The sequence below is a fragment of the Chaetodon trifascialis genome, chromosome 23 (assembly GCF_039877785.1).
Source record: "Chaetodon trifascialis isolate fChaTrf1 chromosome 23, fChaTrf1.hap1, whole genome shotgun sequence".
Taxonomy (NCBI): domain Eukaryota; kingdom Metazoa; phylum Chordata; class Actinopteri; order Chaetodontiformes; family Chaetodontidae; genus Chaetodon; species Chaetodon trifascialis.
The window spans coordinates 1312626-1338357 of record NC_092078.1 but is presented as its reverse complement, the minus strand read 5'-3'; the positions used below and the strand labels follow the sequence as shown (position 1 = coordinate 1338357).

At 42.9% G+C, this 25732-nt stretch overlaps 2 protein-coding genes and 1 pseudogene across 2 annotated transcripts; 1 reads left to right on the top strand and 2 right to left on the bottom strand.

Annotated features, from left to right (window-relative positions):
• Positions 1 to 10479: 10479 nt before the first annotated feature.
• LOC139351722 (butyrophilin subfamily 1 member A1-like) lies at positions 10480 to 12287 on the bottom strand (annotated as a pseudogene).
• Positions 12288 to 12984: 697 nt separating this feature from the next.
• On the top strand, positions 12985 to 15552 carry LOC139351721 (high affinity immunoglobulin epsilon receptor subunit alpha-like). Its single transcript, XM_070993727.1, has 8 exons — positions 12985 to 13015; positions 13262 to 13321; positions 13503 to 13769; positions 13853 to 14098; positions 14378 to 14623; positions 14875 to 14997; positions 15141 to 15203; positions 15497 to 15552. Exons 1-8 carry the CDS (start codon positions 12985 to 12987, stop codon positions 15550 to 15552), a joined length of 1092 nt encoding a protein of 363 aa, XP_070849828.1.
• Positions 15553 to 17092: 1540 nt separating this feature from the next.
• Positions 17093 to 24237, bottom strand: LOC139351720 (butyrophilin subfamily 1 member A1-like). The gene is made up of 5 exons (XM_070993726.1): positions 24219 to 24237; positions 23770 to 24093; positions 22385 to 22663; positions 21702 to 21971; positions 17093 to 17100 (listed from the first exon to the last, which is right to left on the bottom strand). The coding sequence occupies exons 1-5, from the start codon at positions 24235 to 24237 to the stop codon at positions 17093 to 17095; spliced, it is 900 nt and encodes a 299-aa protein (XP_070849827.1).
• Between the last annotated feature and the right edge of the window lie 1495 nt (positions 24238 to 25732).

The following is a 25732-nucleotide window of genomic DNA, read 5'->3' as shown; positions in this document are numbered from 1 at the left end:
AGCCCTCAACAGAGGGCCTCCAACCCCATACTCCTGGAGCACCTCCCACAGAATGACGCGAGGGACACGGTCGAATGCCTTCTCCAAGTCCACGAAGCACATGTGGACTGTTTGGGCAAACTCCCATGAACCCTCAAGCACCCTGTGGAGGGTATAGAGCTGGTCCAGTGTTCCACGGCCAGGACGAAAACCGCATTGTTCCTCTTGAATCCGGGGTTCGACTATCGGCCGGATTCTCCTCTCCAGTACCCTGGAATAGACTTTACCAGGGAGGCTGAGGAGTGTGATCCCCCGATAGTTGGAACACACCCTCCGGTCCCCCTTTTTAAAAAGAGGGACCACCACCCCAGTCTGCCAGTCCAGAGGCACTGTCCCCGTCTGCCACGCGATGCTGCAGAGGCGTGTCAACCAAGACAGTCCTACAACATCCAGAGACTTGAGGTACTCAGGGCGGATCTCATCCACCCCCGGCGCTTTGCCACCGAGGAGCTTGCAAACTGCCTCAGTGACTTCAGCCCCGGTGATGAATGAATCGACCTCCAAGTCCCCAGTCTCTGCTTCCTCTACGGAAGACATGACAGAGGGATTGAGGAGATCCTCGAAGTATTCCTTCCACCGCCCGACAATATCCCCAGTCGAGGTCAACAGCTCCCCACCTCCACTGTAAACAGTGTTGACAGAAAGCTGCTTCCCCCTCCTGAGGCGCCGAACGGTTTGCCAGAATTTCCTCGAGGCCAACCGGTAGTCCTCCTCCATGGCCTCCCCGAACTCCTCCCAGACCCGAGTTTTTGCTTCTACAACCGCCCGAGCTGCCGCACGCTTGGTCTGCCGGTACCCATCAGCTGCCTCAGGAGTCCTATGAGCCAACCAGGCCCGATAGGACTCCTTCTTCAGCTTGACGGCATCCCTTACTTCCGGTGTCCACCACCGGGTTCGGGGGTTGCCGCCACGACAGGCACCGCCGACTTTACGGCCACAGCTATGGACGGCTGCATCAACAATGGAAGTGGAGAACATGGTCCATTCGGACTCAATGTCTCCAACCTCCCTCGGGATCTGGTTGAAGCTCTCCCGGAGGTGGGAGTTGAAAACTTCCCTGACAGCGGGTTCCGCCAGACGTTCCCAACAGACCCTCACGGTACGTTTGGGTCTGCCAAGTCTGTCCCGCTTCTTCCCCTGCCAGCGAATCCAACTCACCACCAGGTGGTGATCAGTTGACAGCTCAGCCCCTCTCTTTACCCGAGTGTCCAAGACATACCGCCGAAGGTCAGATGATACGACTACAAAGTCGATCATTGACCTCCGGCCTAGGGTGTCTTGGTGCCACGTGCACTGATGGACACCCTTATGCTCGAACATGGTGTTCGTTATGGACAAACTGTGACTAGCACAGAAATCCAATAACAGAACACCACTCGGGTTCAGATCGGGGAGGCCGTTCCTCCCAATCACTCCCCTCCAGGTGTCACTGTCGCTGCCCACGTGAGCATTGAAGTCTCCCAGCAGAACAATGGAGTCCCCGGTTGGAGCACTTTCCAGTACCCCTCCCAGGGACTCCAAGAAGGCCGGGTACTCTACGCTACTGTTCGGCCCGTAGGCCGAAACAATAGTGAGAGACCTATCCCCAACCCGAAGGCGCAGGGAAGCGACCCTCTCGCTCAGCGGGGAGAACTCCAACACATGGCGGCTGAGCTGGGGGGCTATAAGCAAGCCCACACCAGCTCGCCGCCTCTCACCGCGGGCAACTCCAGAGTAGAAGAGAGTCCAGCCTCTCTCAAGGAGTTGGGTTCCCAAGCCCAGACTGTGCGTGGAGGTGAGCCTGACTATCTCTAGCCGGTACCGCTCAACCTCCCGCACTAGCTCAGGCTCTTTCCCCCACAGTGAGGTGACATTCCATGTCCCCATAGCCAGAGTCGTTGTCCAGGATTTGGGTCGTCGGGGCCCCCGCCCACGACTGCTACCCATTCCACATAGCACCGGCCCCTTCTGATCCTTCCTGCGGGTGGTGGGCCTACGGGAAGGCGGGCCCACGTCGCTCCTTCGGGCTGTGCCCGGCCGGGTCCCGTGGGCAAAGACCCGGCCACCAGGCGCTCGCCTGCGAGCCCCAACCCCAGGCCTGGCTCCAGGGCGGGGCCCCGGTGACGCCAATCCGGGCGACGTACGCTTCCTTGCTTTAATTTCTTTCATAAGGGGCTTCTTGAACTGCTCTTAGTCTGACCCGTCACCTAGAACCTGTTTGCCTTGGGAGACCCTACCAGGGGCATTAAGCCCCGGACAACATAGCCTCTAGGATCATTCGGGTACTCAAACTCCTCCACCACGATAAGGTGGCAGTTCAAGGAGGAGGACCATGAGTCCACAACTGTAAAAGTGCAAAGGTCACAGACTTACAAGCAGAATTACTATCAATGTCTTTGATTTCTGATGGAAGTAAAAAAGACATGAACATGAGTGGAGAAATGCATAAAGACTCACAGTGACATTCATTTCAGGGCTGAGTTTGAAGGATTCCTCGAACGTGTATGTGAAGGATTCTCTGTTGATCTGTATTTTTAACTTCCAGCCTCCCAGTTGTTGCTCCTGCAGGAGGAAAATTGGGAAGATGAGAGAAAGAAAAAACATGAAACCAGCTGTGTGAGTGGATGTCATGAAAACAAGAGGACTCTGAGGTAAATAACAGGTCATTAGTTTGGCTTGAATGGCCCATTGGGAGGATCCCTGTATGCACTTAGTTACAGTGTTTTTATAGTGCAGAACCCTCAGTGCTCGTCCACGCTCAGACAGCAGTACCTCGCTGGACGTGTTTCTGAGACGGATAAATTTTCCTCCTTGGTCAAACTCAATCGCAGGTGCTGCGGTGGAGCTCTGACTAGCTGAGCTGATGTCGTCTGTCTGGGAATTCATCGGACTTCCACATTTTCTTGCGTCCTGTTGAGTGAAAGACGGATACGGGACGTCACTGTTGTCCTGAGTGTCAAACTGAGCGCTGACTTCCTCTTTCACAGAGGTCTAAGAGCTCTTCCTTGCTCTGTATCTGGTTATCACTATGGGTGTTATACGTCTGTATCGAGTGTGTTCAACCTCACCGCTAGATGCCACTAAATCCTTCACACTTGACCTTTAACTCAGAAAAACAGACGTGGTGCTGTCTGCTCAGACATTAAACATACGTCAAGCTTCAAAACCTTCATTTGTTCTGTTTCATTGGTCTTGAGCAGCTCTCTCTCTCCTTTGTCTTTACTGGGAAATTGATCTTTCGTTTTTTCTGTTTTGGAGCGGTTCTTACGACACTGTGTCTTTTCACTGTGACACTCGTAATGGCTCAACTCAGCTGAGACGAATAACCAAGAATAAGGAGATCTTAATTCCGAAGTGTGATGTCACAAGGACACCATCCAACAGGCCTATGAATCAGACAGTGGAGAATACTGGTGTGAGACTGGAAGAGGACAGAGGAGCAACACTGTCAACATCTCCGTCACCGGTATGTCAGCTGACCACTGAGCTGCCATCTACTTTTCTGAAGCTCCTCTTCCACATTTTTTCTGTCTTAAAAAAACTAAACTAACAAATATGCTCTGTGAATATTCATTCATTCATTCTGTGCATGTTTCTGTGCCCAACTCAGAAATATATTCTTGCATTATAGCATAAACATTCATGCATCAACACTAGTAGTCCTCAGTTTCTGATTGGTTGATTTTAGAGGTGAGACATAAAAAAGTAAAATATCAACCTGATGGTCATGACCTTTGTGGTTCTTTCTGTTGTGTGTGAAATATAGTTAACAGTGACTGCACTAATAGAATTCACTTCACATCTACAACCGTCAATGTTTGCGTGTATTTTTTCAGATATTGATAAAAAGCCAATTTAACCTTTAAAATCTGTACGTACAATTTTTGCGCTTAACACGACAAATCAAATTTCATTTACTTTCCTGTCGCCTCGTGAAGACTTTGAAGATGACCATCTTCCCGACCATCACTCACTTCCTGCCTCCACCCTGTGGGTTGCTTTCACCATTTTAATGGTGGCTCTGGTCCTGCTGGTGGTTGGATTTCTTCATATTAGGAAACGCAAAGGTACGCACGTCAAATGTAACATAATGGTTTGCTTGACTTTCTTCTTTTCTTTAACATCTCACGAGGAACGAGACACTTTAATGGATAACTTGTGTTGTCTAATAATATGTATGGTCTTTATTTAGAGAGACAACGTGGTACTTTCATTATCTTGATTTGGGCTCACCACTGAGAGTTTGTTCACATCACTGTCGTTTATGTTGAGGTGTCGTTACCAGAAAAGCTTGAGACGTGCCACTCAGCAGGACTGATGGCTGAATTATTTTTACCTTCTCTCAGTGTCATGTGCCTGGTGTTTTGTTTCAGATTCAGCTGAAGGTGGCATTAATGTGAGCCTCCACCTCGAGACAAACCACAGCAGAAACCTCCAGAGTGAACAAAGTAAGAGCGTCTGTTAACCCCTTCGGTTGGTCAGGTTGAGTATTTCTCAGGTGCTCTTTAAAGTTCATCTGTCTGTCTGTCTATTAATCTCTTGCTCTCTTGGTTTCTCCTCTTCAGATGACAATGAACCTGTTTACTGCAATATTACATTATGTGAGACTCCACACGCTCTTCAACGTGGTGCGTGTGTTATTGGTATTTTCTACTTTTGACGTACCCACCAAGTTAACAGACGCTCTGTAGATGCTTCAGTGCTGCATTTCATAGGGTAAGTCCCACATGTGATTAAGAAGGTCCACAGGTAGACTTCACCCTGTTACCAAGGTTATATATGCTCCTCCTACTGTCCAAGGAAACTGTACTTCCACTGTGTAATAAATGAGCTTTGGTAACTTGAAGTTACCTGAAGTTTGATTTGGTTTTGGTGAGTGAGGTTGTTGCTCTGAGGAGGTTGCTGTTCAGATTGTTGGGAGAGATTATGGACTGTGATCAGAATGAGGGTGTTTGTCAGGTCCTAGTCTGTGTCACTTCCTGTTTTATTTTGTTAGGGTTTTCAGTTCCTGTTTTGTGTTGTCTTTTTAGGTGTCTTGACTTCCCCGTGTGTGATTGTTCATTGTCTACACCTGTGTCTAATTGTTCCACCCCTCATGTGTATATATACCTGCCCTTCCCTCTGTGTCTTTGTCAGATTGTCTTTGTCCTCGTGTCAGTAGCTTTCTGGCGTTCCTCGTGTTTTTGACCTGTTTTGTCCTTTTGCTCAGTGTCCTTGTGCCTTTGCCTCCCATACGGTTTTCTGGTGTTGAACTCTAGCCTGGTTTTTGTGACTCCCCATCTACCTGTGATTTTGTACTGTTGCCTCTCCGGGCTGATTTCCATGTACTGACCTCGAACTGTTAATAGACTGCCTGTCATCACCTGCCAGTCTCTGGTCTGCTCTGTTGGTCCCCAGTTTGTCTGTCTAGTTCTGACAGTGTTATCAGAACAAAGAGACAAAGGCGGACATGGTACTTTCTAATTAAACATGTAACCCCACATGGAAATGTAAAAACCCAATAACATGGCCACTGCCTTTAGAACAGATAAAGACAAAGTTGAATCCATTCCTCATGTTTGCTCTTATCTTTTAGGTTTTTGAAAGACTACAATGAAGACAAAGTCCTCCAAACTCTTAAGATTCTGACATTACTCTTCTCAGCGCCTCAAGCACGGCGAATCAACATGCAAAGAAATGCAAGCTTGTCACGACTGGTTCCTGTGCACTGTTTTCAGTTCAGTCAGAAGGATAAGAAACTTATCACATTCTGTTTTATTTATGTTTTGCACACAACGTTTTTGGAGTCAAGGTTGTACTTCCTACATAGATAAAAACAGAGGTTTTCAAAACTTTTAGGCTCATTTCAGCCTTGTTAGCTCTGTCCTGCTGCCACTGTTTTCCCCAACCAAAGGATGGAATTTACACAACTAGCATTAAGAGAAATATCATTTATTAATCCTTTACAACTTAAATCGTACACCGAGCCCTTTGCTGTAAAGTAACCGCTGGCATGGAGCATCATTGTGAAAGATGGAATAACCTCAGGAGGAGTGACTTATACTCACTGTTTTGCATCAGCTACACATTCTCTGTGATAGCACTCAAACTCCTCCTGAAACAGTACACAAATAGACGTCAATGCAACACTGCACTATGTTATAGATGAGCAAAAAGTGGTATGTTGAATAAATTTGACATTAGAAACTAACGATGTACTGTTGGGAAGCAAATGTGTCGGGTTAGCTTACTTTCTATTTAACAACTACTAATAGATAGCAGTTTGCCAGTTCAGGCTATCATTATGCATTCGTTCTAATGTTACAAGTTCATCTGCACAAGTACTGTTATATGAAGCTTTGTTGCAGTTGAGCGTTTCACCACTTGATGTCTGTAATCTAGCTGTGGATTAAGGTTGTATAGTCATCACCTAATCATATGATATAAGAATCTAATGTCGTTTTAAGTTGACACTGATTCATGAAAAAACTGTGCATCACTTTTCGTCACCTTTGATTGATCATGAATGTGTGTATGTGTGAAATGTGTCTATCAGAGGAATACATCATATGCTCACATGCTAGCTGGTTACCACAGTATTTGTTACTGTATGGATGTGAGTATTATGTTAAAAAAATGTACATGTGGTCTGAATGTAATGATTAAATCCTTTTTTGAGAAGCCTGTCTTCGCTTTATTATTAAAGAACCGTTTTTTTTATTTGGCTGCTTTTGGAGGAAGATTTTTTATTTTGCAAAAATGTAAATAATGGTCAGACAATCATGACGTAATGAGGGGCTATGTAGTAACTTTTCAGTATAAAGCATCACTTTAGTTACCCTTTTAGTGCCCCCTTAATGGTACCTAGTATATAGAACTCAAACTTTAATATTAATTGCCGTAAATATTTGTGGGATTGCAGAAAAATTTGCTCCTATATGTGTGTGTGTGTGTGTGTGTGTGTGTGTGTGTGTGTGTGTGTGTGTGTGTGTGTGTGTGTGTGTGTGTGTGTGTGTGAAGAAAAGGCTGCAGGACAGAGAGATGTTTGGGTTTATTTCAAAGATTTCATTCATTCCAGATAACCAATGAATTAAGGGGGGAAATCACTGTACTAATGCAGCAAAATACAAATATCATATATGTAATCTATGTATATTATACTAATAGTAAAAAACAACAATTCTGAAATGCTAATGAAAAAAAAGAAAAAGAAGAAAAAATACATTTCTTCTTGTCAGTGCAGTCAGGTTATGTCCTCTACAACATGAGTCTTACTCAGACCATGAAATACTGTAATATTCAAAGTTTGAATAAAGACATGAAAACAAGTCAATAGTAATCTGAAGTCCCAGCACTTGGTTGCATTTGATTTGAGAGGAAGCTCAAATTCGACTGTGTTTGTCCTTCAGCTCAAAGAATTCCAGTAATGTTTCGACTCGTGTGTGAGTAGTGTGTGATTTCTAAACAGCTGTTGAAACTGCGGAAGTTGTCCTGTCCACTACTGGACAGCCCCTGCTCTGTCAGTCAAATGTCTGTCAAACATTGGACCTCATGTTGTCCAGAAAAAGAAAGACGTTGAGCCAATATGAGAACATATCTGAGAGCTGGACACATAATAATAATAGTAACAATAATAATCAATACACAATATGTAATTTTCTGTTACTAGGAGTGTCAAAACAATAACCATAGACTGAATTTGATGAAGTAGCGTGGGACGTAGAGCTGCCTTTCAGGTGTTTATACCTCTGTCTGAGAGGGAAGTTCTTCTGTCTTCTCCGCATCTCTTTGTCCTTCTCCGCCTTTCGGCTGAATATCTTCTTCTCCATCTCTGCTGTCAGGACTTGTTTCTGGCTGTGTCTTTAATGGACATGGTTCTTCACTCCTGTCTCCTCCTTCACCTTCTTTTCCTGCTCTTGTGCTATTTGCAGATTTTGTTTTCTCGTCATCATCATTCTTGTCTAAATTGCCTTCTCCTCTCGGACACTGAGGTGTTGTGTTCTCTTTCATTGTTGTGTCCTCCCCTCCGTTTGCCTTGTCCCTGTTTTTCTCTTGTTGTCCTTCTCCCTCATCTGGACTGGCAGTGTCTTTTCCTTCAGTTGATTTGGTCTCAGTCTCGTTCTTTGTCTCTTCTCCCGCTGGTGGATCGTTTTGTCTTGTTTCTCCCACAATCGCACTTTGTGGTTGCTGTTTGTCTTCATCAGTTTCATGTGTTGCTTGTCCTCCTTCTCTGGTCTGCTGTTGTCCACCTCCATTCATCAGACCTTGACCTTCTGTTTGAGGATTGAAAGACTTGATTTCCTCTTCTGGTTTCACCCTGTCCTCCTCCCCCTTCTCCGTTTTCTCTTCTCTCTTCTCTGGTTCTGTTTCTTCTGTCTCTTCTGTCCTCTTATCTCTTTTGTCCAAATCAATTATACTCTTGTCTTCATGTCTCTGTCTTCCACTCTCCATCACACACTGAGACCCTGATCCTGCATTTTCAGATTGTCTGTCCTCCTGTCTCCCTGTGTGACCCTCTGTGCTGAGCTTCTCTGGCTGTGTTTCTGTCTTTAATGGACATGGTTCTTCACTCCTGTCTCCTCCTTCACCTTCTTTTCCTGCTCTTTCGCTATTTGCAGATTTTGTTTTCTCGTCATCATCATTCTTGTCTAAATTGCCTTCTCCTCTCGGACACTGAGGTGTTGTGTTCTCTTTCATTGTTGTGTCCTCCCCTCCGTTTGCCTTGTCCCTGTTTTTCTCTTGTTGTCCTTCTCCCTCGTCTGGACTGGCAGTGTCTTTTCCTTCAGTTGATTTGGTCTCAGTCTCGTTCTTTGTCTCTTCTCCCGCTGGTGGATCGTTTTGTCTTGTTTCTCCCACAATCGCACTTTGTGGTTGCTGTTTGTCTTCATCAGTTTCATGTGTTGCTTGTCCTCCTTCTCTGGTCTGCTGTTGTCCACCTCCATCCATCAGACCTTGACCTTCTGTTTGAGGATTGAAAGACTTGATTTCCTCTTCTGGTTTCACCCTGTCCTCCTCCCCCTTCTCCGTTTTCTCTTCTCTCTTCTCTGGTTCTGTTTCTTCTGTCTCTTCTGTCCTCTTATCTCTTTTGTTCAAATCAATTATACTCTTGTCTTCATGTCTCTGTCTTCCACTCTCCATCACACACTGAGACCCTGATCCTGCATTTTCAGATTGTCTGTCCTCCTGTCTCCCTGTGAAACCCTCTGTGCTGAGCTTCTCTGGCTGTGTTTCAGTCTCCACTTGATATCTCGTCTCTTTACTCAAAGACTGAGTGTTATTTCCGTCCTCTGTCTCGTTCTGATTCTTCATTGTTCCTTCTCCCATCAAACACTCTTTCTCTAGATCTACTCCTCTTGGTGTTCTTTCATCCACATCTGTGTGCAGAAACAAAAAGCAGTATTTAGTTTTGCTGTAAAGATGTAAAAATTCCACCAACCAACAACCATATGATTGACAGACTTAGATTAAATATCTCTGATTTTGATAGAGACACACACTCACAACAGTACAAAAACAATGGTGATTCAATATGCAGTCCTAGAAACGGTGTCACTCTATCCCACAGTGACATGACAAGATATGCTGCAATGCACCAGCAAAGACAGGATAAAGGTGACTGCAAGCTACTAAACAGTAAATAGTAGCATTACACTGTACAAAAACAAATAAAGCAAAGAATCTGGTCTGTAAAATAAATCCCCAGAAAGAGATGTAAAACAGGGTATAATTTGAACCCTCTCTCAAATATAAAGGATGAAATGGCAAAATCCACCAAAAACATCCCAATATTCCTGCTCACCGCCTGTCACCATAATGCATAATTTTATTCCTGATGGCCTTATCTGGAGAAGTACACTGATGCCTGAAAACAATGAGTTCTGCGATGGAAATTAACAAATAAATACATTTATGTTGGTGAATGTGTCTTACTGACATTGTGGGGACATATGTCTGTTTGCACAGTTGTGGGGACTCAAGTCCCCATAATGTAGGTAATAAAATTTTAGGCCAAGATCTTGGGTTGATGTTGGAGTAAGGGTTAGAGTTAGGCAAGTAGTCTTTATGGTTCGGGAATTGTCTCTCTCCATCTGGCCATCTGATCACCCTCGAGTGTAATCAGCTCAGTTTCCCGCCCTTTCCACCTTAAGATGATGTGTGCTGTGTGATGTGCATCATCCAGGTGGGTGCTACCCATTGGTGGTTGAGGTATCATACAGTGCTGTATAAATGCAATCAGCATCATCAAGTTACAGCAGATTACTGACTTACTGGCTTTGTGTTGTCTCAGTCTCCACACAACGAAGGCAACTGCGAGAGTAAACATGACGCCAACAACCAGACCAATGGCGATAGAAGCAGGAGTGGATGAACAAGGTGAGTCCGTGAAGATATCATCTGAAATTATAAAACACAGAAAACATGCTATTTATTTAACCTAGCCCACAGCCGCGGAGGTCTTATATTATACATAAATAACTGATTTCAACCTGGAACATGGAATTGTGTCTCTCTGATCTGATTGGTGTTCTTCTGTTGGACTCTACAGATGAAGGTGTTGCTGTGTTTCTTCTCCACAGTCACTCTGCTGCTGACAGTATAGAGGCCATCAGGACCTCTGATTGTCTCTGTAGGTCCAGCAGGGAGGAGGTTTCCCTCAGAGTCCAGCCAGGACACCTCAGAGTCTGGATACCAGCCTTTAGATTTACACTGTAACACCCCACTGCTGACTTCAGTCACCTCAGTGACAACGTCTAAGAATGAGAAAGAGAAAAGGCCGATAATAATCATCATGAATTCATTTTACAGTTTTCCAGGTCGACTGAAAGGTCACAAAACAAGACTGTGCAGATGTGCTGCCTACAAAACTCTTCCCAGATGACGAAAAATAATTCTAAAAAGAATGTTCAACATGTTTTCCCTTACCTACGACAAGCTGAACACTGGATGCTATGTTTAATTCCGGAACCAAGCATGTGTATGTTCCCTCATCAGAAAGGAGCACTTTGGAGAGTTTCAGGGACATGTCTCCCTGTTTCAGTCTGTCGATGGACACTGATGTCCTTCCCTCGTAGGATGGGTTTTGATCAACCAGATGGTCTTTACCGAACCGCCTCACATGGACAAATCTGGGCGTCAAGTCAGGTCTCGCCCACTCCAGCATCACGTTAGCTGCATCCTTAGCAGGAGTCACATGACAGGGCAAAGTGACATCTTCACCGACCATCGCCACGACTGAGTGACGTTGACCAATCTGCTGCGACTGACCTGAGGAAGAAAATTGCTAATGTGGTCAGAACTCACTAAACCTTTAGCGCTCTAAAGGACAACATAGAAGAATCCTGAAAATCTACTTTTTGATGAGTACAATTTGGTGTGGGAGGGAGTAATTCTACTTCATGTTTCTTACTGAGGTGGGAGTTAGTGGCAGTGCAGAGTATTAAATCTGAATTTCACGATAATTCTGCAGTAATGAGCTTTGATCGTTATGTTTATGTATACGTTACCTCCATGAGTGTGTGTTAGGAGAAGGAAAGCAACAGCATGATGGAAAATCAAAGAGCTGAAAACACTGAGCTGAGATTTAAAGGACGGTCTGTCAGCCTGGTGAGGCATCATGCACTGAAAACTGAAATAAACCACAAGATATGCAAATCACATACAGAAAAAAATGTCTTTCATATTCTTCTACATAAAGTTATGCGTTGCCTTAAACATGTGGAAATCTACTATTATTGTTAAAAAATTATTGTTCTTTTTGAGAAGCATAAATGATGATGAAATCTATGTTTAAAACACGTTCGACGTTCAGTTCTGAATACAGAAGTCGGTCTGCTCTGCCGTGATAAATAAAGCAGGAAACGTTTCATGGAAAATTATTTCTTACCTTTCGGTTGCTTTTTAATCAGCAAGCTGCACAAGGTCAGAGTCCTTAAATCAAACAATACAGTGCACCCGCCCCTGTGCTCGGCCTGTTCGAATCCAGTCTTGATGAACTGTTGTAAAAAAGGTTGATGCACATGAGTGTTAATATTTTTCTATAATACCCAGACTTACAAAAATCCAGGGTACCCATTAAATTTAATTCCTTTCAGGATGGAAAATCCTATTAAACCAGAACAGTAAACTACATATCTTTGTGGCTGCCAGAATAAATAATAAATAAACTACAAAAATAATGTCTGCACAATTACAACTGACTGTAAATAAGATTTCAACCTGCTAATCTAAATTACAAAGCAAGTGTGTGTTGTCTCACCATACGCTACGTCTGTGAATGCTGCTGCAGCCATTTGCCACTGTTGTTAATGTGTTACATATTAATAAGAAGCTGAACTTTGATCCAATTGCCTGAAGCTCATATTATAAAATACTGCACACGGCACATGTGAAGCCCATGAATCCGGAGCCATGACATCAGTGTGTTTATTGTTTTAGCTAACAGAAAGCCTGAGATGGATGAGCGGTCTGCAGGAGCCAGAATAGGACTTCTTACTCATGGTCTCACCCTCAAAGTTCAAACAGGAAGACAGCTGACGTTTGTTTTACTATTCACTTCTGTGCAAAGCTGCACTCAGCCAGTCGTCCCTTCTTCATCCCTTGTTCCTTGATTAATTCAACCTGTGCAACTACTTTTGGCCACAGAGTGAAAGATATCCAGAGCTATTGATTGGATTCCCATGCAAGTTTGTGCAGAAATTCATGGCAAGTTGTACTTTGTAATTAATTAATGAACAAAAACCTCCAAAATTATTCACATTTACATCTGCCTCAGTTATACTTTGTATTTTCTGTTAATTAGTAAATGTTTGCATGTGACATTTTACCCAGATCTAAGAGCATTTGCTGTTTGCTGAGCACATCCGTATTACAGAAGTGTAGCTAAAGCCTACTGCACATTAGAGATAACCAGCACAGGAAGGGGAAGTTCTCAGCTGTACTGTACTGTATTGAGCTTTGATTGAGTCCGACACTCAGCGATAAGGCAGCATGGAGGTCACAGCTCTCAGTGTCAGACTGTGTAAGTTTGTCTTCTTTCTTGTTAAATGATACAGATCAATGGTTGAGAAGTGTTTCGCAGCTTCTCAAAATCTTTAATCAACCTGTAAAATGTTGGGTTACAAAATTTTTGAGATTAGAGAAGTAGGTGATAACAATAATCTGAGATGTCTTTACAGTAATAACATATGTTTTAGTGATTAAATCTGAATTCTGCATACGGTATAAAAGCATCTATGTACACAGCCCTCCTCTTTTGTCTCTCCAGGGATTAACGGGATGATGCTGCTGCTTGCTCAAGTTCAGCAAAGTCATGCTCAGACATCTGGTAAGAAGCAGTTAAAAGTGTTTCCAACCCTAACAGCAGTACATTATTTCATTGTTTTACATTAGATAGATAGATAGATAGATAGATAGATAGATAGATAGATAGATAGATAGATAGATAGATAGATAGATATTCCTGTCAGAAACCAATTTCTTAATTTACGTTGTTCCCTGTTTCTCAGTGTCAGATGCAGCTTTTCTTCGGATCGTTCCAAGCAGGCTGCAGCTCTTTGAATATGAGTCTGTCTCGTTTACCTGTGAAGGGTTTAATGTCTCAGCTGGATGCAAAGTCAGAAACATCAAGGAAATAATTCCAAAGTGTTCAAATCGCACAGCGACGTCAACCGTGACCTGCACAATCAACTATGCATATCCATCAGACAGTGGAGGATACTGGTGTGAGGGTGAAGGAGGAGAGATCAGCAGCACTGTCAACATCACTGTCACTGGTATGTTGACTGTACGTAGAGTTTTACCATGAAACTGAAATGTTGCAGCAAGTCCTTCATTCTGGATTCTGTCCCTCATTCAGCTGGTTCTGCGATCCTGGAGAGTCCTGTCCTTCCTGTGATGGAGGGAGACGGTGTGACTCTGCAATGTCGAAACAAGACGACTTTCTTCAACCTCACAGTAGATTTCTATAAAGACGGCCTCCACATTGAGACCAGTTCCACTGGGAACATGACCATTGAAAGAGTTTTGAAGTCTCATGAAGGCCTCTACAAGTGCAACATCTCCGGAGTCGGAGAATCACCTGAGAGCTGGCTGGCTGTCAGAGGCAAAATTAATAGAGAAGAAGGCACGTTTAGAAAGTCATATCTGTAATGTTAACTCCCCGTAGGAGGTGCAACTCCAAAGCCTGCAGGCACACAACTGTCAGGCTTTCCTACATGGCATTAAGTACACTGTATACTTGACCAAAATGGTGAATTGTCCAATGATTCAGTGAGCAATCTGTGTAAACGGATGCATGCTGGGATCAGCAACCCTGAACGGGATAAACAGATGAACCACTGATTATGTGTTGGTATGAAATATCTTTTTAATGGTTGTTCAGGTAGTGATGTGATTATGGAGAGTCCAGTTCATCCTGTGACTGAAGGAGATGCTGTGACTCTGCGCTGTAGAAAGCAGGAAACATCCTCGGACCTCAAAGCTGACTTCTTTAAAGATGGCCACCTCATCAGGAACAGCTCTGCAGGAGAGATGACCATCCACAGCGTTTCCAAGTCTGATGAAGGACTCTACAAGTGCAGCATCTCTGGAGCTGGAGAATCACCAGAGAGCTGGCTCTTGGTCGAAGGTGAGACACATCATTGGTAAAACTAAAAACAATATTTTACTGTTTGCATGTTTGTACAGAAACCGGTGTATCAATTCAAATTATGCTCAACCTTGAAGCTGCTTAAAGGAGAAATGTTAAGGGGGTTAAAAAGTGCAGTTTCAAAACAGTTTCAATACTGCAAAAGCTGCAATGTGCAAGTTGTGATCAGTAGGGGGCAGAAAGCTTCGAATTCAAACACCTGCATTCTGCAGGTTCTGTCTTCTTTCCAGCATCTGACCAACAAGAGATTAACTTTTCCCGCCATTACAAGCTCCTGCTGTGGATCATCATCAGCGTCGTACTGGTGCTGCAGCTGCTTGTGATTGGACTTCTTTACCGGAAGAAACAGCTTGGTACCACAATTATTCCTAATACAAACAATACAAATGGGACACAAAGTGTCTTTACTCAGCCAATGACATCTCTCAAATTGAGTTTGAATTACTCTGCAAAGCGTTCTGCCTACATGATAGTAAACATTGTCTTTACGCTGCAGTCTTACTAGAGACAAAGATGAATGATCCAAAAAGGGAACTGCGCAATGTCGTCAAAAAAGGGGGTAAGTCAATGCGCCTGTTAAAGTCGTCTGCTTTCAAAGTTCAACAACAGTAACAGCAGATGCATCTAGAAGGATGTGAATGTAGTGTCTGAGAAGCTCTGGTGAATTAATTCACACATATAAATATGTGATTTGATAATTTGAGCGTTAACCACAGCACAAAACCTCAGACAGAAGCTGGGCCCCTCGACCCCTTCAGTCTGTAGCCGTCCACAGCTCACGACCAAAGCAGCTCGTCAGTATGAAAGTGATGCTACATGGTGGATGTTACTGACTTTGTGTCTCTTTATCAGGTGAAGATGAACCTTTCGTCATCGATGACACTTCAAAAGCTCTCCAATATGGTTAGTATAATTTTAATGGTTTAGGACAATGGTGTGCAGATGTAATGAAATGAAAGACCTAAGGGCACATTCTACATATACAGATGTTTTGGGGAGGAAGTGAACATGAATCTTTTACATGGAAAATTCTTTGGGTCAACTCTCATACTAGCTTCAGCTTTGTGCTCCTGAGCTTCAACCATGAACTTTTAGTTCCTAAGAAGTTTTTTTGGACGGCACGGACGAACCATCCCATTTCCTTTCAGGTGGACAAATGTGACAGAGCCAATGAATGAAAAAATAAATTCAAACAAAAGACGAAGTTTTCACTTGTTTCCAGAATCAGAAGTATCCAGCTTCATAGTGACTCCAGCTCTGTCAAAAGCCACAGACCCACCTTCAACAGATCCGGATCTCCAGTACGCTTCAATCCATAAGGTAGAGTACCTTTTATATACCTTCAAAATCTTTCCATAACAAACAAAAAGACAAGGAACTAAATCCTGTATTTCTTGTATATTCTTGTGTATGTATTTTCTGTGTCATAGAGGAATATCATAGAGGAAGAAACATTCGACTGAAGGAGATCGTGATCGACTGTATGTGCAAAGAAGTTGTTGAAGTAATTGAGAGTTTTCAATAAACTTTGTGTGAAACAACTTGTAGTATTTAGTACTTTAGTTGGGACCACGCATCCTTATTTAGCACGACATCAAATACTACATCTTCACATCATTTTATTTGAATCTGTCTGGTTTTTTGTTTCTGTATGTTTATGTCAATAATCAAGGCAGTCTTTCTAGGACTGCAGTGCGTTTGTTTTACATAATATTGTTAAAAACGACTCTACAGATAGACAGTTGTATCACAGTTTACTTGTTTAAAGCATTTTCTCACTTCCTGTGTCTTTCCATGAATAGTTTGATAGAATGATGTGTCACATGGCTCAACATAAAATGACTTTTCAAAATAAAAGACTGATGACGTTATCTCAAATTACTCTGCAAGGACAAAAGGTGTTTTGACATCTGAAAATGTCGCTGAGCATGAAAACTCGTCCCTGACCCAACCGCTAATACCAGCTCCCATTCTGATGGTTCTCAGTCTGGAGAATCCAGTGGAGCTCTTGTGCACTGGTCCAAGTACAAGCACAGCTTTTTATGGATTATTTATCTGCTTTAAGTGTTTTTCTGCTTGTTAACCAATGTCTCACACAATCATTACAAAAAAAAAAAAATATTTACATAGCATATTTCATATAACCAAATGGCAGCATATATACACTGAACAGTAAGGGGCCCAGAATTGAGTCTTGTGGGACGCCACGCCGAATGGTAAAATGATATTTTAAAATCTTTGGATGACAGTTGCAATTTCATGACATTTCAGTGTCGAGAGAAGCCCAGCAGGAATATATACATATATATCTGATATATGACCTCAGAAATATTTCCTTTTGTCATAAACACACACAACTACCCAACTGCATGCCAATGAATGAATACAATCCAAAAACAGCTTAGAGAAACATGATCTCCTCCCTTCTTGAGTCAGGTGTCTCTGCTCTCAGTAACCTGCAAAACACACAAGAACAGACAGACTCAATGTGCTGAGGGTCCAAATTTACTGCAGCACATGAGTCTTCATTGTTTATTTATAAAATCCTGACCACCTGCCCACTCGCCAACACCACACGTGAGGCTGCAGTGCAGCTTAAAGTACTTGCCGTCCTGATATAATTAAATGTAATATGTGCATTGTCTTGTGGTATTTTCACGGGTAAGAGTGGAGACGCAAACAGCCTCTCCCAGCAGTCAACTCAGGCGCCATCTGCCTGTGGGTTTCTCATGTGGTTTTTGTTTGAGCTGCTTTATACCTGTTCACAAGCAGTGCTGCCGGAAGGAAGGTTGACTTACTGAATGATATCGACAAGCTTTTTTTACCCGATTGAAGGTCTTGCAGTCTGTGTTTGACACTGTTCTCACAGCATATATTGCCACTGAAACACAATGAAAATACAGGTAAGCAAACGGGCAGACAATAATTTGCAAAAATGAAAATGAGCACAAAATAAAATGATTTACTTAAAAAGCAGATGAGCTTATGAAAGGGACATTATTTTAATATACTTCTAACTTGAGTTTTAACCCCATGTTTTTGTTTTTGTTTTGTTTTTTTGCATGTGACACAGCTTGAAATGTCATGTTTAATAATAATAATAATACTTCATGTATATACCCTTATTTCCAAACCCCAGTGTTAAAACGTCTGATATATAAGTATGTTTAATGGAGGCTTGCGTTCCTCACCTGTTAGTGTAGAAGAGGAAGACTGACAGTAGGGGCTCTATTTCCGTGCCGGCGCAGTGGTATTTTGGTAAACCGAGGCGTACAGAGGTGCGCCAGGATGGGCATTGCTGGCAGTAGGGGGGAGGTGTCGGCATAATGAGCCGGCCATTTTCGACCATTTCGGTCTGCGCCGGCAGCGTAAAAGTGCGCTGAAAGCTCGCCACCTCAGACCTGGATTTTTGTAAACCGGCGGAGTCGTGCGCTCACGTCACCAATACCTCACAGTCAGGTTCCACAGTGTCTGGCATTTCACTGAGATCAATAATTAGCAACAGCCACGATTCAATGCAACTGTCTGAGTCAGCACATACAGTCAGACCTAAATTTGTATATTTTGATCAGTATCTCATCTGACCACATTGCAAGCGCGTTCGGCACGTGTAATGGTCACTCACCCTGACCGAATGTACACAGGTGAAACAGGGATGCGAACTAATCGGTTAACGTCACTGTGCCAACAGAAACAGCTGTGACATCCTACAGAGCAGATATACTGCATCTATCTCAGAGCACTGAGAGACAGAGAGAGACAGACACATGGAAAAAATGTAAGTGATGATCGTTGTCCGCTGTTATCCACGTCATTTCATTCCAAATACGAATGTTATCATTGTAATGCTTAACGTTATCTACAAAGATGGAGTACATCATTGCTTTGAGGAGGATGAGGAGGAGGCCGAGGATTTACCATCTAAGGACCTCATATTTAGACATCAGAATCAGAATCAGAAATCCCCAAGGGGAAATTGTTTTTGTTGCAGTGCTCCTTACAAGAATAGAATATAACAAAATATATAACAAAATATACCACAAAATATAGAACATCATATAAAACAATATATATATACTGAGAAAAAATAAACAGTATATACAAACGGGCGTGGAAAGTAATACAAACGGATGTCAGGAGACATGAGTGACGTCAGTCTCCTGGAAACTTGCCATGCGCCTCGCCAGCGGCGTTCTTAAAGGTGAGGCGAGGAGCTGCTGTGATTGGTGAAGATTTGACTCGGCTGTGCCAAACCCACCTCACGCCTTCTCCCCTCCCTCTTTCCGAATTGCGCCGCTGGGTGGGACTGAGATGAAAAGGAGGTGGAGATGCGCCACGCCCCATCAGCGCAGCGGACCTGACTTTTCGCCGTGCCGGCGGCGGAGTCGAAAACAGAGCCCAGAGTCAGTACTCACAGAGTGTGACGCAGATAGCTGTGACCTCCATGTTGTCTCGCTGCTGACTGTCTGAACATCAGACTGAGTTTAAAGCATCACGTCAGAATCTTCTCCTCTGCTGACTGAGGGAGCCTTTCCTGGACGCCCCTTTCATACCCAATCACGATTTGAATTGAATTAAATATATTAGATATATTCTCTTTGTGGCTGCACGGTGGCGCAGCAGGTAGTGCGCGTGCCTCACAGCAAGAAGGTTGCCGATTCGATCCCCGGGTCAGGCGGGGCCTTTCTGTGTGAAGTTTGCATGTTCTTCCCGTGCATGCGTGGGTTCTCTCCAGGTACTCCGGCTTCCTCCCACAGACCAAAAACATGCTCATTAGGTTAATTGATGACTCTAAATTGTCCGTAGGTGTGAGTGTGAGTGTGAATGGTTGTTTGTCCTTGCATGTGGCCCTGCAATCGGCTGGCGACCGGTTCAGGGTGTACCTCGCCTCTCGCCCATTGTAGCTGGGATAGGCTCCAGCCTCCGCAACCCCTAAAGGGATAGGCGGTATAGATAATGCAGTTAATGCAGTTAAGATGGATATTCTCTTTGTGCTGTTTTCAGTTAAGTAGATGTCAATCAAATTGTCACATTCTATTCTATTCTACTACTCGGTCTGCAGTTTTGATGCCTGGACCTCAGCAAACGGCAACAGTTTCACAACATTAACTGTGTGACCTCAAAGGTCCATTACACCTGTCGCTGGTACTGTCTGCAGGAGTTGTGGTTTCCTTTATTAAAGGAGCAGCTCACCTACTTTACATATAAAACCCACGTTCCTTTTCAAGTTAGCACTGGTTTTAGCTTGAGACCTCAAATTTCTGACATTACTTCCGAGACTGCACACACACAAATGCATGGAAATGACAGCTAATCTTTAATTTACAACTAACAGAAAGGAAACACCAGACAAACTCTATTGAAGCGGCAGAGGTACTTTTAGCAGGTCAGAAATGTGCTAATGTTGACACCGTTAACCAGGGATGCATGCAATTACAGTAGCAAGCTTTTGTGTCATCCCTACAAAACAGTTAATATGATATTGTAACAAGTAGCACAACCACTTGTTAACAACCTTTATGCTATATTTTTATTACAGGAACACAAACCTTTGTTCGATGAAATAGCTGGAAAAGGTGTCACAGTCCTGTCTTGTTAGCATGTGCAGTCAGACTTAGATGAAAACTACCGATAGATGTGTGACCTATTTTCAAACAGCATGCTTTGTATCTTACTTTGAGCTGCTTAGAAACAAAGAAGACACTGAAAAGGGTGAAGGGCGTCTCAGGAGGCTCAATAAGACACTTCTGTTATTGAGGAGTCAGTTATGTTCAACATGTGTCACGAACATCTTGGTGCACACATGACCCTCACTAGGCCTGTGGTGTGTGGTGTCAAAAACATGTTTTCTGACACATTAGAAAGTTTTTTTAGATGCTTCTGTCAGCGTAATAACTTCCTGTTTGTCTCTTTACTTGAACTGTTAAGCATAAGTCAAGCATATTAATTTGTGTCCTTTGTCCCCTCCCCTGTTTGTGATATTGATGGAGGTTCAATGGAGGCTCTGCTCGAGTCCATGAACTTATATATAATTTACTGTGAAAAAAAGGGTTTTCAGTTATTAAATCATTATTGAACTGATAAAATTTTATTCATTCATTTATTTAGTTAGCCTCATATTGTTTATTTAATCCCCCCCCCACACACACACACACACCTTCAAAAACAAGCTAAAGTGTGATGTGACTGATGACTAAAAAACAGACTTACAGCACAAAATCATATGAAATTTAACTAGAGAGGCAAAAGTTAATCAGCAAAAATATCAATAACACTATTAAATGAAACATGTTCAATTATTATAATTTATTTAAAAAAATAATTAAATTGCCAGCATCAGCAATTACAACTGCAAAAGGGTTTTTTTTGCACTGGAGCAGCAGTTCCACCAGAGGGCGATGTTTGCCCCAATCTGAAGGACAACTCAGTGAGATAAAATAATGATGAAAATCAATGAGTCATTTTAAACTAAGTGCATTTAGAGTGAAATACTTAAAAGGCTCATTTTATTTAAAAAAAAAATCTTGGCAAACGCAGACACAAAGTCTATATAAGTATTTAATCACACATGCTGTACAAAGTATTATTTATGTCAGTGAAGAGCCTCATACACACACACACACACACACACACACACGCACACACACACACACACACACACACAGAGCAATACAGAAGAAGCTGATCTACTGGGTTTGGACTAAACCAGGAAGATAACTTCAACTGATGAGACGAAGGATCAGCTTTTCTCAATGCTTACACATTAAATATCAAGTAAAAAATCATTGAGGCTGATTGGATGATGGATTATTTCTTTCCTCTTCTCTCTCTGATGGCTCTGACTGAAGTTTCCTCTGATTCTCTTCGCTCTGTCTTTTTGTCTCTTCCAGGTGTTTATTTATCTGATCCTTGTCTTTATCGAGTTCGACTTTCTTTCCTGTCATTTTGATAATCAGGTTTTCTGTTGTCTCCAGTAGAGTCCCTGTGTTCTTCATCAGTTCTTCGTGGCCTTTCTCTCTCTGTTCAGTGACTTCCAGCTTCTGCTGCTGCTTTGTACCTTTTTTCTTGAGCTTCTTTTTGATCTCCTTTATCTGCGTCTTGTCCTCCTGCAGTAGTGAGATCAGTTTCTCTCTCTGGTTCTTCAGGTTCTCCTTCTGCCTCATCAGTTTTGTAATCATCTCTTTTACATATTCCGATTCTCTCTCATTCTTCTGCAGCTCCTCATCAAGGTTTCCCTTTGCCTTTTCCAGATACTTAATTTTCTCATTTTCTGCCAGTCTGTGTGTTTCTTTCTCCACCAGAAGCTCATTCCTGTTCTTTGAGGTTTCTATGTTAACAGAAGAGGTGTGTGTTTAGATTGAAGTTTAGTTTATGTGGTGTTGCTCTTTGTGGGAGGTTAAGATCACGTCAGGAGGTTCTTAGACCTTCACTCAAAATCCTAATTAATGTTAAAATAACCATGGAAGAGATGTGAAAGTAACTTGAGGTTTTGGAAATAATGTAATGAAGTTGTGACTTACTGATTTGGTTTCGCCTCCCTTTCCACAAAACAACAAAACATGCAACAATGAACATGAAGCACACGGCCAAGCAGATTGAGATGCGAACAGAAGAACTGGACTGGACCATGAACAGATCAGCTGAAAGTATAAACACAGAAAAGAAGTGTTTCAAAAACTAGACTTCAACTTTCTGTAAGTGATACGTTAAACCATACGATACAATAAACAATTTTCCAACCTGGAACATGGACGTGTGTCTCTCTGGTCTGGTTGATGGTCTTCTGCTGGACTCTACAGGTGAAGGTGTTGCTGTGTCTCTTCTCCACAGTCACTCTCCTGCTGACAGTATAGAGGCCATCAGGACCTCTGAATGTCTCTGTAGGTCCAGCAGAGAGGCGTTTTCCCTCAGCGTCCAGCCAGGACACCTCAGGCTGTGGATACCAGCCTTTAGATTTACACTCTAACATCACTTCACTGCTGACTTTGGAAATCTCTATTTCAGGTGAGGAGACAGAACCTAATGAAGAGTCAAAAAAGACAAAAATTGTTTTAAAATATCTGTCCTTCTGAGCTTTTATGAAAACCTTCTTTTTATCCTAATGAGACACCTTAATTATTTAGTAAGAATGCAAGAGCACTACAATGGCTCCCTCACCCATTAGTTGGCCCTAATGCACATTTGATCAAAGCCTAGTGTCCCTGTGGTCAGTACTCATCTTCTTAGTTCAAGTTCCAGTCACCTCAGTTTGTCCAAGTGATCCTTTGGTCTGCCAGAATGCCATTCTGCTCACTTGAAGTGGCTGCTGTTTGGCCTAAATGCCCTGCAGTGATCAAAAACGGCTTCTTGTGGGCCCATTGGCCCTGTTGTTAAACCAAGTGTCCATCTGATCAGTCCAAAAGCCTTTCTAATCACCAGCACGCTCTTCTGGTCAGATAATGTGACATTCTGGCTGGACCAAAAATGGCTTTCTCATCAACCCAGCTACCTCTGTGGCTGATACAGGTGCCCCTGTAGTTGCCCATCTAACTGGCCCAAGTATGCATCTTCTTGGCCGATGGTACCCTTTCGGTGTAATTGCCCTTGTGGTTGGCCAAAACTCCTTTCTGGTCTGCCCCCAGATCAGTACCCAAAATGTCTTCTGGTGGGCTGAAATGCCAGGTATAGCCGGTCAGTACCTAAATGAGTCCCTCCTGGTCAGGAAAAGTGCCCCAGTGGTTGGCTTTAATATTCCCATTATCACTTGAAGTGTCCCTCTTACTCAGCACAAGCATGCGTAAAATTTACGAAACACCCAGTTGTTTCAAACCGATCCAGGCAGCAACTGAACTGGGTTTGGGTTTGAGAATGGACACTGTCATGAATGTTATCGTTTTGAGTGAACACTATAAATACTTTGTACTTTGAAGCTGTTACAATCCAATGGATGCAACGGATGGCAATGCAATGCTCACTGATCTCAACCGCCATAAAAATCAAAACAAGAAGACGGCAGCAACTGTCATTGGTTATCTTTACAAATTTCTCATCTACACCGAAAGAGTGCAACCCTCTAGATTGTGTATTCACAGCTTTCCTGGATGATTGAAGTTTTTTCAGCATACAATGTATTAATGCCAACTTACCTACAGCAAGTTCTACCACAGATTGTGTACCAAATGTGGGAATGAAGCATCTGTATGATCCCTCATCAGAGAGTTTCACTTTGGAGAGTTTCAGTGAAACGTCCCCACACTTCAGTTTGTTGATGGACAGTGATGTTCTCCCCCTGTACAGTGGATTCTTCTCAGGCAGAAGCTCCACACTGTCCCGCCTCAGATGGACAAATCTGGGATCAAGGTCAGGTCTGGCCCACTCCACAGTCAGGTCACTGGCATCCACAGCCGGTTCAATGTGACATGGCAAAATGATGTCATCACCAACCATGGACACTGTCACCTGAGACTGACCTGATGAAAAAGAAAAGCATCTGTTCCTTTTAGTCCCGCTTGTTCTCCATAAATTTGTGACTCAATATAATAAAAGTAAAATGGAATATAGTGTTTTCTTTAAATCAGTCTTGACAGATGAATACCACTGTGTTCAAGTGACATTACTGTATGTAAGTCTGAGTCAGACATGTCAGACAGCGGTCTCTAAGTATCTAAAGATAGCCGACATTGATAGCCAGTGCCATCATTAGCTTGTGGCAGCGATTCAAGTTGCCTCAGTGTGCACAGATGTGGACATCCAAACATATCAAGAATTTGGCATGTTTGATGTTGTGCACCTTTCAGGCCACATGATAGGTCAGTATCAAGTGGAAGTCAAGCAATCTGCATGCACCCAGGAACATGATCCACAGGCTATGAACAGCTGTTTGACTCTGGTACATGACTGAATCTGTAAAGTCCTGAGTGGTCTCTTTTATTCTTTGTGGTTTGGTCTGTGGTCCGGCATGTACAGGAAGCGCTGAGGGCATCAAGTCTGTACAAGACTGCAGCGAGTGCAGACAGCTGCAGAAAGTCCTGAAAGGAGAGGCACCGCTGGCACAGCTGAGAAGAAGCTCAATTTGTAACACTATGGCTGTAATGCTTCCAGTTGACCAATTTAATTCAGTCAACATGACCTGAAGTACACTACAGCTGCCATCCACAGATATTTGAGAAAGCAAGAATTTCAAAAATTTTGGGACTGAGTTCAAAATCACATTGACCTTTTGGGAGAATCATTTCATATCGATGTTCTCGTCTGACAGCAGGGTTGTATTTATTTATTTAATCTTCAGTAGCCTTTGGGCTCATTTAATGTATGAAAGTTCAGTGTGAAAAGTGTTAGTGTGCATTTTACCTCCACAGGAGTGTGTTTGGAGAAGGAGGAGGACCACAGTGTGATGCAAGAAGTCATTGAGCTGAGGTTTCAAGAAGAGCCTGGATGTCATGTGAATCATCCTGCAGTTTTGAAAATGAAAGTAAATCAATGTTAAAACATGTCAAACCAATTCAAAGCACATCTCTCAGAATGCTGTGATTGGTCCCAGATTACCTTCACCATTCAGTTTCTAAAACAGCTGGGACGCCATGTAAAACATAACCCAAACTTTATTGAACTGAAAACTGCACAAATATATTTGTTTCTGCTATTCTCATATAAATTGTGGCTCAGTGACATGTTCATTTTGTTTATATATTCATCATTCATTCTTGTTATTCTTATTGTTTTTATTATGTTTATATAAATCAAGTTTGACTTTGACGCACATGAAAGTTCTTTGTACAGACTGGTTCCCAAATGTTGTAACAGACGTTGACCTCATTTCATGTTCGATAAGCAACTGACTGGTGCTACGAAACTCTCCGGTAACTGGGAAACGAGTCGACAGTTTGACGTTAAATCTGGACACAGGCTACAAATAATCACAATCATGATGTGCAAAAGATTCACCAAAACGATCTATCAGGTAAAGTGTTTCATTTAAAATACCTACATACCTGTTCTGTGTGTGTCGAGCAGCCTGAGCTCAAAGGAAAGTAAGCTGCACGGTCAAAGTCACTCGATCACAGCCTATAAACTGATGTGTGCTTTCTGCCCCACCCTATGTGATTTAGA

Bases quoted from the DNA above. Each gene is read 5' to 3' on its own strand.
- LOC139351721 (XM_070993727.1), top strand. From the start codon at position 12,985: ATGGAGGTCACAGCTCTCAGTGTCAGACTGT. The intron at 13,016-13,261 runs GTAAGTTTGTCT...TTGTCTCTCCAG, and splicing joins AGCTCTCAGTGTCAGACTGT to GGATTAACGGGATGATGCTG. The intron at 14,624-14,874 runs GTGAGACACATC...TCTTCTTTCCAG, and splicing joins GAGCTGGCTCTTGGTCGAAG to CATCTGACCAACAAGAGATT.
- LOC139351720 (XM_070993726.1), bottom strand. The intron at 22,664-23,769 runs GTAAGTTGGCAT...ACTCTTCATTAG, and splicing joins TGTGGTAGAACTTGCTGTAG to GTTCTGTCTCCTCACCTGAA. The intron at 21,972-22,384 runs GTTGGAAAATTG...CTGTTAACATAG, and splicing joins GACACACGTCCATGTTCCAG to AAACCTCAAAGAACAGGAAT.